Source organism: Stegodyphus dumicola, chromosome 10 (genome assembly GCF_044657685.1).
Source record: "Stegodyphus dumicola isolate Sdum_Otavi_A_Nest chromosome 10, ASM4465768v1".
Lineage (NCBI taxonomy): Eukaryota > Metazoa > Arthropoda > Arachnida > Araneae > Eresidae > Stegodyphus > Stegodyphus dumicola.
Window position 1 is genome coordinate 170344794 of NC_140777.1, and position 13936 is coordinate 170358729.

At 28.5% G+C, this 13936-nt stretch overlaps 1 protein-coding gene across 4 annotated transcripts in view; it reads right to left on the reverse strand.

Moving 5' to 3' along the window:
• The window catches only part of DppIII (dipeptidyl peptidase 3), a 53531-nt gene that overhangs the window by 18177 nt on the left and 21418 nt on the right, over positions 1–13936 (reverse strand). For all 4 annotated transcript variants that reach the window (XM_035372217.2, XM_035372216.2, XM_035372218.2 and 1 more), the window contains 5 exons: positions 13196–13289; positions 9700–9821; positions 2896–3026; positions 614–672; positions 314–508 (listed from right to left, as the gene is read on the reverse strand). In XM_035372217.2, coding sequence (XP_035228108.1) covers positions 314–508; positions 614–672; positions 2896–3026; positions 9700–9821; positions 13196–13289 — 601 coding nt within the window. The remainder of the gene's footprint in view (positions 1–313; positions 509–613; positions 673–2895; positions 3027–9699; positions 9822–13195; positions 13290–13936) is intronic.

Genomic DNA, 13936 nt, shown 5'->3' on the forward strand with positions numbered 1-13936 from the left:
CCAATCAGCCACTGAATCTAGGCACCTAAAATTATAATTTGCATTAGTTTCTATTCTGTAAAATAAAATTTCAAAAACAGCATTTTATATTACAAATAGAATGAAAATCTGATTTAAAAAATTCAAGTTATGACTCTGGGATTTCAAATTTATGACTTGTAAAAAAAATGAAATTATTTTTTCTTGGTAGTAGCAATAGCTAAATAGCTTCTGCACAGATCCTGTGATCTTAATCTCCACTTATCACCATATGCCTGTGGTAATTAGAATGCAGAAATTTTAAACAGGTAAGTTAAATTGAAAATTAACTTACAGTTAGGTATGCAGATTCCAGATGGAATACCACTTCCAGCAAATGTAAGCACATCTAAAGATGTAAAGTCTGGCCTCAGAAACTCAGCTTTTTCATATGCTTTTGGCCATGGTAAAAGTGGAAGTAAATCTTCTGCCATATTTACAAGATCAGCAAATTTGGCACTCATAGATTTATTAACTATTGCAACAAAACCTTAAAAGAAAAAATATATATATAATAGCTGAAAACTTTTACGCATTTTTAATCATATGTCATAAGTTTTAACAGCAAAATTTACAAAATGATACAAAAATATACCTTCAAATTCTGCTCTCATTCCAGCTGGATCTCTGTACGTTTCAATGAAACCAATGTAACTAAAATAATATAAAATTGAATACATAAATAAAGTACAATAACAAAAATTCTAAAATAAAAATCTTAACTTCAAAATAAATTTATAATGTTAATCACATCTCACAAGGATGTCTCAGTTAACAGATAACACATCCATAGTTTGAACATCTAATTCTACAATATACAGATACACAGCTACCAACCTTGAAATCTTAAAAACAGATAAATTTTTGCAAGAAAACTGAGTGAAATCAAAAGTTAAGAAATCACATTCATGCTGTAATGTGATACCATTTCAAAGGAACTTCAGACTGACTTTAATTCACTTTGTAATGAATGTTTCAGGTTTCTGAACTATTTATAATATAATTCCGATGTAAAATTTATTTGTATTTAATTAACCATTCTAAATTTTGTATTTTTTGGCTAAATTAATTTTTAAAATTTTCTTATACTTTTTAACCGAGAAAATCCTGAGTATAAGCTTTTAATTATCGAAATACTTTTAAATATGATAAAAATCAAACTGATAACTAATGTAGACATAATTACTGTGTGGATGAACTTAGTAATACATCATACACTAAAGTAAATTAAAATTAACTACAAATATTAACTGATTAAACATTCCACAAATATTCATATCAAAATATACAAATATCAAATGAAATTTAATAAAAAGATTAATAAGCCAATACAACTTCGATAAAATTAAGTTTAATAAGAAAAGTTATCCTGAAAACCACTAGAGATGTAGGAATGGAATTTGCCTAATTTTAAGTTTCATTAATTCAGTAAATTTAATTTATTGCTAGGAAACATTTTCCTCAATCCAGGCTAAAAATTAAAAGCTGGTCTACTGCAAGATGTGATGAAAAATCAGGAATCTCCAGGTTGGCAGTTATGCAGATAATTAACAATTCAATATTAAATTAATGCATTTTAATGAAATATACAACTTAAATATAAGCAGTTCTTTATTCAATATTCTTCTAATATGCCAGATACATACAGTATGCAGTTTAGTTCAATAACATACCATTAAATTTCACTTAAGACATATTTAAAACTGAAAGTTGATAGTTGAGTTATTTATTATCGAAAAGCATTAAATCATTTAACACTACTAAATTTCAGAAATAATTTGAACATTCATATTAATCACAGAACAATTTGTGCAGGTTTTCTCAGAGCAATACTGTTTTCAAGCAACTACATGATTTTCATACAAAATGAAACGAAAATATTTATTTTAAAAAGTATTATATTTAAAAATTATTAAGACTGAAAATTAAATTATTAACAACATATAATGTAAATATGTAAAGTTAATAACTATGATAAAAATGACATAAAAGTAACTCATAATCAATAATTACTTCAACTTCAAAAATACAGTAAAATGCTTAATCTTTTGTTTTTCCCAGTAGCTTAAAGCAAATTGAAAAATAATATACATATTGTTTCAAATTATATTAAAATAAAGGCAATAAGATATTTGATGAAGTGTGCTGTGTGAATAAGTATATTTATTCTAATAATATATTCAGTGAATAGAATCTTGAACCATATTCAATTGATACAAGGAAAGAAGGATATTTTTTTTAACTTTCTCTAAATTAAATATTCCAGTTTAAAAAAAAAAATTTAATTTTGTCAATTTTGAGTTTCCTTTCAGAGAGACAAATATGCAAACATGTTTTTTTATTAATTAATAAAACATGGGCATATGAAAAGTGCTGAACTGATTTATCTACTATGCAAGTTAATTTTAAAATGTGTCCAAAAGCATGCTAATTTTTAAAACATAACGAAATGCTTTGTAAAGAATATTATGAATCCATTAAGAAATACGTCCCTCTATTACATGAAATTCATACTACTGCCAAGTACAAAACATAAGAATTTTGGAACAACCAAGATTATGTTTTTATAAATTTTATTTAGATTTTGTTTTACAGAATAAAATTAAAAACTTTTAATGTAAAATTACGGACATAAGTTTACAAATGTGTAAGATTAATGTCAAATTAGTATTAAAATAACATAATAGTAAGATAGTTTGTGGGAATACTGGAGGTGGGTGAGGAATGTCATAAATTCTGAAAGACCTATTGCAAAGTTTTATGGGGTATGCAAAAGTCTTAAAGGGTATAGAAAAGAAAAAAAAAAAAAAAAGTTTTACGAAAATTTGATTAAAATATATTAATATTTCATACATCTTACGAAATTCTGAACTCTACCTTTCAACTACTGGGCCCTTATCCTTGATCCAGAAACGAGAGCCATCTTTATGAGCATCAAGTGAACCTGTTCGAAAACTTTGTACGTATTTTTCTAACATTTTCACTTCATTTTCATTTGCAGCATATTCCTGCAAATAAATTTTAAAGGATTAAATATTTATATTTACAAATTTTTTAATTGCTTTTTAGCCTGCAAAAGGCACCTCTATGTTCTAATGACAATTCTCTCAACATTTTTCATCAGCTATTTATTTGACACAGTAATTTCCTATTCTCTCAAATATAAATATGTATATTTCATATATAAAAAGTTTTTTTAATTTGTCTTTCATTCATTTACACATACAGTTTCAAAACTTGCTTTTAAACTGAAATTTTTAGTGACGCTAATTATACATATTTTTTTATATATGTAATTGATATTCTTTCTATAAATTAGTGCTAATCAAAATTAAAGAAGGAAATTAAACATACCATCTGTTAATTTAAAAGTCGAACAACAAAAATCTGCGTTATATTTTCAAATTGCGCTTTTGCAGCTGAGGATGATGGTGCGGTAAAACCATCGAAACTAGTCCCATGAAAATTTGAAAATATAACGCTGATTTTTGTTGTTTGACTTCTAAATTGTTTGGCATGTTATTGTATCTTAATTATACCATCTGTTGTTCATGTTATAAACATTATCACAGGAATATGTACATCAGCACACATTCAGATAGTAATCTTAATTTATATGCATTTTGCAAACTGCACAAATAGCATGATATTTTGATAAAGAAAGAATGATATTAGCAGTTACAGCTCTTTGGTTACTGTAGGAATACTATTGTACAAATTGCTGCCATTTTCTTGTTATCCACGTTAATTTTACTATACAAAATGTTATTTAATCATCATTTTCATCTCAAACTACTAAAAAAATTATAAAAGCTTGATTAGGTATGTTCATAGCACTAGTTAAATGAATGCATGTTACATTTTATTCAGATTCAATTTACTAACAGACATTATACTTCAGCATAATAATTGAATTGGTGAGTGAAGAGACAGTACTAGTCCAAGAAACTCATTCTGAGATATTTGCAGAAACACTTTTGTTTTCAAATACAACAAATACAGTTTACATTATGATAAGGGAATCTTTTTTAAATTGTCAGCCTGACCCATAAGAATGTCTTTATTTGTATAATTATTTTTTCACATTTTAAAAAATTTTTACATAAAATATTAATTATTGATGGACATGTATCAACTTTTCACTGTTAACAATAAGACTACAATATAGAAACAATATTTATGAAAATATGTTAAACATCCTTGATATTAAACAAAGTTATATACAAATTATTTAGTAAGTAAATCAATACTAGGCCACTCAAACATGTGAAAAACTTAAAAAATTCAATAAACACAAAATATTAAAAAATTAGTCTTCATATTTCACGGTAGTTTTCCAAGTAGGTATTCCATTATAGAATGCTAATGCTTCATTAGGCACATATTTTATCAACTTGACGATACCTCGAGTTTTTTTTTTTTTTTTTTTTTTTGTTTATTGCAACAGGTTCTGTGTAGGCTTGGTTTACCAGTAAAGTTTAGTTCCTTTGTTTTTGACCATCTTGAATGTTCTAGTCTTAAACCCTTTGATGAAATCGTATATTTTAACATAACTTGAATGGCATTGTTGTAAACAAACATTCTGTACTCGGATATAGTAAATATTTCCTTATTCTCCTTATTTATGTCTTAGTATTGATTTATTTTCTTGTACACAGTAGGCCACCAATTCTTAAAGTTTACTATGTCTTCATACGTTATTGTTTTCAGTGTAAAAGGCTTGTTTTTTTCTAAAAGTAGTGATCATGCCTTCAAATTCCTAAGGTATCATGTTTCCTTATGTTCTTTTTCATCATTTCAAAATCCTTGTCACAAGACAGGTAGGAATACCCTCGAACAGGAAAATAATGATATACAATGTTTAACCGTTTGCTCACCTGCAAAGCTGCTGAAAATCTCACAAATGTGTGATTTTGGTTCTGCCCTGGGCACGTGTCTGAAAACAGGTATTTTCAATTTAATATAGTCATTAAGGAAGGTACACACCTGATTAGAGCCTTTGTGAACTTGTCCTTCATGATATACATAACAGTGTCCTGAAATTTCCTTAGTGTTATGGATTTCAAAAACACTGACCTACAGTTGTCTATAGTAAAAGACATCTTGAACAGGAAGTTCAGGCAAAGGTAACTTCTGCATGAAGTTAAAGCATAGAGCTGACTCATGCAGTTTTTCTTCACAAAGTTTTGCAACGTCTCCAGTTTGTTATAAAATTTATTAACATGTCGTTTATGAACATAACTCTGAGCTATAACGACACTTTTTGCACCAGCATTTAAATTCTTATCCCCTTCTTGCTCCTAAATGCTCACAATCCAAACAAACATCCACATGAGGCCTTCCAAATTTTAGATCATAATTTTCATTAAATTACTTCAAATAATACTCATATTTAATACTATTTTTCAAATCAGGATGCATGCATTGACTTAACATTCAAACCACTATGTGAATATTTCATGGTTTTAGATGAGTAGTGTGAAGTTTTCATTGGAAGTGACTCGGTGTGTTCTTTGATTTTGACTAGATACTTGTCTTTAATAACATGAGGTCCATTGTTGTGTTTTCTACAGGCAAAGATTGGAGATTTGCCCAATAAAAGGATGGTCATCAAATATTGAACCTGGATATGCGAAACAGTATATAAGCTCATAAATGCTTGTTTGCAAACAGGAATGCAGTCACACCCTTTCATTGCAAAATAAGAAAAATTACTCCCTCTTGGTTTCGTGTTCTCTTCAGATCTTGATCGTCATCTTTTCCAAAGTTTACTCTCTATTAACTCGATTAGAAATGTCTTTTTCATTTTTCGAGTGTCCTGCATACAACAATCTACTAATGATGATACTTTCTTCATCATCAAAAGAATTTTTCATGCAGAGATACTTACAAGATCAATCTGGCCCTGTAACTTTGGCCATAACATGTTTACCTTTTATGTTGACGTGAGCAGCACCTTCAAGATGGGCTTTCTTCTGAGGATCAGCTTTGCGTTTCTTCCCCCTCTTTTTTGATATTCAAATTCTTCCAAAACAATGATTATTGCTTGCTTTTAAAGTTTCTAATGTTAAGAATTCTTGGTTGTATTTTTGAATTCCTTTTACGTTAAGTTAAAAATGTCATTTGGAAACAAAATAATTATGCATGCTAAAATTGCTGCACCGCATAATGAAGGATTCTCTTGCAGTCAAACTGCTATGAAATCTAGCCTTCATCATACAATAGTTAGCACATGCATTAGTAATTTCAATCTAAATAGAAATGTGGAAGCTTGGAGGAAAACTTGAAGGCCATGGAAATGTGCATACAAAATGACTAAAATCTGATTTCTTTCTCTTTAAAAGATCATTCTGATAGTTGTGAAAAACTGATGCATTAATGACAAATAAACTATTCATTGATGCTTCCATATAGACTATAAATCAGAGACAGAGTGAAAATGTGTTGAGAGCTCATACGCTTGTTAAGAAATCTTTTGTTAATAAAAAACAAAAAGTTCAAACAGCTACCTTGGATAAGTGATCATGTACAATTAGGACAATGTAACAGCATAAAGTTACCTACAGTGATGAAATAATATTTTCTTCGACACCCAATAAAAGAATATATTTGTATGACGCAATCACAATGAAAGATATAAACTATACTGTACCACAGCAACAGTAAAACATCCTACTATGGTTATGATAAAAGGTTATATCTCAGTACATTAAGTGGGCTGTTTTTACATCACAGAACAAAAAAAAAAAAAAAAGAATGCTATAATATATTAATTATAAAAATCTACAACTTTACAACTCTTTATCTATTTTTATGTTACTAAATCAAACAGCGATAAAATATTTTAAAAAAGTGAAAATAGAAAATGGTTAGTTTATCAGTATAAAAGGATTTATGCTTACACACATATAATGACTAATGAAATGGTCTGCTTTTAATTGTACCTTAAGAAAACTATTGTCTTGCAGTATCACTTAGAAAATGTTCATTTAGCCAAATCAATCGTGTATTAAGTCACTTATGTAAATACCCTCAGTACAGAAAGTACAGAAATAAATCATATCTTCAGCACCTAATATTATTTCTTTGCTAAATTTATAATTTTGAATAATAAAGAATAACAACTGTATGTTATACAGTTGACCCCCCCCCCCCCAATAATTGAACTGGAAGTCTGATTCTCTGTATCTGACTATATAAAAACAAACAAATTATCTTACAAAAATATAAAAAATTACATGATGAATAAAGGGAGAAAAATTATTAATCTTGTCACGTAAAGACCTTATTTTATTCTAAAAAATTATTTTTAGTTTGATTTCTCTTTCTCTCCTGATAGCAGTATTTAAGCTGTGGTTTCAAGAGTTTGAGAGTAGTAGCAGAGTTAGTTCTGAGTTTATGCTGCATGTTTGGAAATAGCTCTATAGTTAGTGTTAGCCACCCTCTTCAGATTATATTGATATTCTAGGTCAGCTTAGCTGTGTGCAGCTGATAGATAAATAAAGAGCCAGTCATTTAAGCATCTTAATTTAATGGGATTTTAATTTTTATTTTCTGTTTGAGTTACTCAGCCAAATGTGGTGGTAATTGTGACTGCTGAGTGAGAGCAACCTTTGTTTAGTTTGAATAAAATGATTATTTAAACTTTTTTTTGCAGTATCTGTTTTTCATAGTGAGAATTCGCAGCGAAGTCTTTGACGTAGGGTCTACTGTGAACGCTCTTAAAAAAAAACACGAAGACTCTATAGTCACATGCACCACATACACACACACACACACAACAACAACAACAACAACAAAAAAAAAAAATTAAATTGTTATTACATATGCAGTTATTAATTTTTTTCTTTCTTCTTTTCCCCCTTTCCTTTTCCAGTCACTACAAATTAACTGCAAACTCACTGGCCGAAGTATTTGTCTGAATAATTTGCAGGTTATGGCTTCTTTGAATGGCAAACCAACTCAGCAATGCTTCTTCAACATCCTTATGCTTCACCTTTGTCAACTTTTTCCTTATACCCAAATTTTTTCTATGGACAAGTGCTATAGTTTTCATTTTTTCATGTGGTACCAACTGTAGGTTACAATAAACTGCACTGCGGGCAGATCAATTTGGCTGATCCATTTTGTGTTTTTCGAATAGCATTCACCTTATTTTCAATGCAAACGTTTTAGACATATAGCGCTCTGTGGGTGAATTTTTGAAATATAAAAGAGTGCAGATAGAACAAAGAACTTGTGAGAACATACATTGGTTAAAGAAATCGTGAGGGTTTTACTCTTCTGGTAAATATGAAAAGGAAGATAATTTTGTTGCGTGTTGCCTCTGACATTCAATAAAAACGCAATCATTTCTCTCAAGGTATGTTTGGTTGCAACCCAAAGCTTTAAAAACCTTTATAAATAATATCTTACGTCTTAGAAAAGGCCTAAGGAATGTAAAACTCCTGATTTACACTCGAGTAACACAAACTGAAAAGGATGAAAACTGTTCATTCCCAAAAAGTAGAAACAGCTGCAAACACTTAAGTTTCACTACTTCGTCTTTCCCAAAACACAAAAAATTTCCATCATTGCAGCCTTGAATAGAATTCCATCTCTCAGCTCAATCATAGAAGTGAATGGAGTAAAATAACCCTTTCACACTTTTTGGTTCAGCTGTGATGTATGCCATAAGATGTCCTAAGGTATTCTTATTGTATCCACGTTCTAGATTTGGGTGCCACACTTGCCTTTGTTCAGAACAGTGGTTCTCAACCATTTTTGCCCCATGCACCCCTTTCACCATTGCCAGATGAACATTCCCCCCTTCCTTTCTAAAACTCAAAAAATATATATACATTTATTTAAATTTACACTTTTTAAAATGTGTTTTGTAAATTACACAAGAAAAAGTATAAAAAATTGATAAATGCAAAAATTTGAATAAAAAGATATTTTTATATTCATAAACCAAAACTGAAAAAGGTTGACTGCATTCCTTCCCATTCTGGCTGAGAATTCCTGATTTAGAACAAAGAAAAATGAAGGGGTGAAGATAAGAAAAAAATAAAGCACTGGTGCTTTCATTTACATATGGAGTATCAATTCTAATAACATTGATAATTTTAATGGTGGTTATTAATTTTTTTTTTAAGTTTGCAGAAGCTCTAGAAAAATATTAAAAATAGTAAAAAAGATTTGTTTGATGACATCTATACAGTTTCATAAGAATGCAAAACAACATTAAGTGTACAAGAAACTGGATAAGACCACAAGATTTGTTTGTTATATCCAGGGGTTCATTACAAGCCAGGTTTGTCTTAGCAGGGTTTGACTCTATTTAGTCAAATATCATTTGGATTTAAAAAATAGCTCAAAATGTACTCTTTTAATAAGAAAACAGTCATTACCTCACTTTTTGCATGCAGCAGTTACAAATCTATATTTGCTACATTTTAAATCAAAAAATAAATAATAATGACAGTTTTGAAATATGTAGCGACAAATGATACATCCTGAAACCTCTCACAGCAATCACCACTGAGAATGATCTATATTCTTGGAAACGTAATTAAACAACAGTATTTAATATCAGACAGTTGTGCAATATGGTAAGATAGTTATTTCAGTAAGGAATAGTAAAATTTGAAAAACAAGGACATGTAAAAATTCTACTAGAAGGATTAATCATATAAATACCTTAGCTAACAACAAATACTTGTTGACAAATTCTAACAATTTGCTATAGTCACCTCGAGTAACCATAAATTTATGTCCATTCACAGTATGAGCACTGACAAGATGTTTTTCTTCTTCATCATCTGAAAATAATCATTTAACACAAAGAAGTCACATTAACTAGTATTTGTATAAAAACAATTAGATATATGTGTGCTAATTTAGAAGTTGGCATTAATAAAGAAACATTATATATATATGATGATTTATAAGTTGATGCCAAAATAAAGCATAGAGCATGACTCATGAAATGATAGAATTTGTTACATAAAAGATGTAGCAGATGTAGTGGCCAATTAAACACATTCTTCTTTATACTTGAGGAGCACTATTTTCATATGAATTACATACATTGTAAAAGGTGTAATCTACAAGCCTGTCTTAATTACATTTGTATCTTTTCTACATCATATGGCAACAGGATTGTGATGACTAAACTGCAACATGTTCACAGCCAACAAGCCAAGAGAAAAAATGCTGTTTGTTCAAGATGAAAGCTTTGGGAAAGATGTAATTTCATCTATATTTTACAATTTTCCTATTAGCTATTAATAAAATGTCTCAGTTCCAACTGGAATCTTATTCACTGAAGCATTTATACAAGTGTCTGCATCTACAGCATATTATATAGCATAGAATTATATAGCACAGATTAATTTTGAAATGACACAGTTTAGAGATTTATTATAAGGAGTTACTAAATTTTGGACAGAAAGGAGAAATAGCCAAATTAAAACGGGGAGCTGAAGTACTACTGCAAATTAAAGTTAGAATTTTACTTCACACATTTTTTTCTTTTAAATCTTACATATAAACTAAGAACAAGAAAGGTAGCAAGTCCATGCAAATCTGAAATTAAATAACTCACTAAAAGCTGCAGTAAATTAAGAGGCAATAATAAAATAAATTCAAGTTCAGTGCATAAATTCATATATATATATATATATATTTTTTCCAGAACAGCAAGAAATTAATACAACAGAGTACAAATAAATAATACTGCTGAGTAAAAACAAGAAAATAAAATTAACATTGCTGAGTAAAAACAGAGTAAAACCCAGTAAATATAAGCAAAACAACACTTCTTGCAAGAGTTCATCACAATAAATAGTCATGTGTCTGAGTTATTAAGGAAAAATTTAATAATGCAAAGTAATTTTTATTAAAAATAAAATAAATAAGGGAAATAAAGTTAAATTGTTCATTAAATTGGAATTGGGCTAGAATGTAATGCATGTGTTAGTTGGTGGTCATTCAATTGAACAAGTCTTGCAGATATCAAACACTGTTTCTTGTAAATATATGTAATAAAAACAACATTTCTTTTACTGTATTTTCATATTCTACTACACAATGTATTACAATAACTTATTTTGCCATGCTCTGGGTACTTTTAAGCCTAAAACAGAGAATCCAAAATGAATAATCCTAAATACATGAAGCTGGAACAGTAATTTCAATCAATGTTTTAATAATTACCTATGTTATATAAAAACCCGGAGAATCTGCTTCTAAAATGGGGAAACAAGTAATCCAAAACCTATACACAGATGTTTTAACTCAAAACTTTGGAAGTATTAATTTTTATGTCCAACAGAAGCTTCTGGTAAAAAAGAACATAACTATATTTAAATTTCAGTGGTATGTGGTAACACTGAAAGTTCTCTAGCTGATCATTACTGAAGGCAAGATGTATAAATTCAATTTAATAAATATCACCTCATGCACTGAACACAATGCTGTTTCCATATGTCATTGAGCTGAACCTGCAAAGGATTCCTATCAATCATTCAACTGCACTATACTGAAAAATCTGGAATCCAAGTCTTGAACAGTCTAAATAGTTTTGGGTATAGATAACCTTAAAACTACTTACAGGTCCTGGGCAATAGAAAACTCATTACTTAAGGACACCTAAAATCCTTCTAACCATGCTATAATCAGAAATAATTTTTGAGAAATTTTCAAAACATAAGACATGCTAGTTTACAAAACATAAAGCAGATTGGAACCAGTATGAATTTGAATCTTACATACTCTTTTCAAAGATCTCTTTCCCCCCCTTCATCTTTTTTTTTTTTTTTTTTTTTTACTTTCTTTTCTTCTTTTTTTGTTTCTTTAGACAAAAATTTAAATTAAAATTTTCTCTTTTTATAGATTATCCTAATGAAATTCAGAATTTAGCACTTTATAAATTCTTAAAACAAAAAGAGGGAAAAATAATTTTCTTAATTCTACAGAGAATCTGTCACTTTGTGTTTAGTGTCTACATTAAATATTCAAGTAATCTCCTCTCCCCCACCTCATTTGCTTTGATTTAAAAAGATTCTATGAAAACGCAAAAAAAAACTGAACAAATACTCAAATATTTTTGCTAAATTAAACCAAGAACATGAATGCCATGATTCAGTAATTTTAATTATGCACTTCATTTATAATATTTTATTTACATAAATATGCATATTTAATTATTGCAATTAAAACAAGTGAATTTTTAAAAACTCTTTTAAATTTCTATTACATTAATTACAGCTTTCAAAATTTGTTTTAATTAAAACTTATTATTAAGTTTTTTCCCGCTTATTAATCTTTAAAAGGTTTAAAAACCTCCTAGGATCTGGTCCCAGACTCAAGAAACTTAAAAAATTATTCAATCTCTTAAAAAATAAATAAATAAAAAGAAGAAGAAGAGGAGGAAGGAAGAAAGAAAGAAAAGAAAAGAAAAAGGGGGGGGAGAAAGAAATTTGAATTTTATATGAAAAACACCAAAAAAAAATTTATATGAAAAACATGTACTGCAAAAATTTATAATTTTCAAGAATATGCATATTTATTTTATTTAATAATTAGAATATTTTACATATTAATCATACAACATTACATACAAACAACTATTTAACTGTAACACATTAACATACCAGAATTAGAAAAACATCAGTAATTAATTTTTGCTGGTCAGAGCTCTTATAACATTCTTTAAACATATTACTTTTACATTTTGCTACAAGAAAAAAATTTTACAGTTTGATAACCTTAAAGTAAAAGTAACAAATTTGATTCAAAGTAAATCATTTAACTTTGTAGTAGATAAATAATTTAGTTTAAAGTAAGCTTTGCCACTTTGACGTCCATGATATAATTCTTGAAAGTATTAATGCAGTGTTAGCGAATGCATATTCAAATATGTTACTTTTGGAGATACTTTTATAAACAAGTAATATCTTTTTTTGAGAATGATTAAATCTCAAGGTTTTGTTATATTTTCAAAGCAAAAGAAATGTTTTTAAATACCTGCTATAACCCAACTATTCTTAAACTAATATGATGTAGAATATTTCCACCTCCAAGAAAAGTAGCATCACTTCCACAAAATATATATGCTGGTCATTAATGTGAAATAATATGTACTCAATTTAATCTGCCTAAAACATACCATTTTAAAATTGATTAAACTTACCTGTTTGTAATATAGATGCCAATTTAATTTCATAACACACTTTACCAGTTTCATCTAATGTCTTGAATAATCTTGAATTAAAGACTTCAATATTCTATGCAGAACAAATTGATAGTTATGCTCTTAAAGACACATTTTTTACATATAAAATGGCTCAACATATAAAACAGTGAAAATAGTAACAACAGATACAAAATTCAAATACAAATATAACAATAAATTACAATAATTATAATAATCTTTTTGATTATCTGCATTCCCTAATGAAAAGCTGCTAAAAATATTCATTAAGCAATAGCCTCAGTAGTTAGCAGTATATAGCCAAAATGGTTATATGGCAAACTGCTATGTCACCAAAAAGAATTCACATGGTAACCCAGGCATGCATCTAGCACGTTTGTTTTGGCAGATGTGCAATACTTTGATGGTCCTTTTGTACTATATGTTGTACATATTCTCTTTATAATTCACATCTATAGTCATGTAACATGTTATGTATTTTCTCTTAAATAGCTGTGTTATTGTATTGCACCTTTAAAGTATTATACCCTTGCACTTGTTTCTAAGTTATATGCTGTGTATTAATTTCCAGAGAAGTTAGTTACCAGCTTGGACGGCTTTCACCAGAGATGCTTAATTATTATTTATTGCTTTCGTACTCTTCTCATGCACATCAATTTCAAAACTCTACAAACCTTAAGTTAGAAATTGCATAATTTTAAATATTTTTTAGTTTATTCA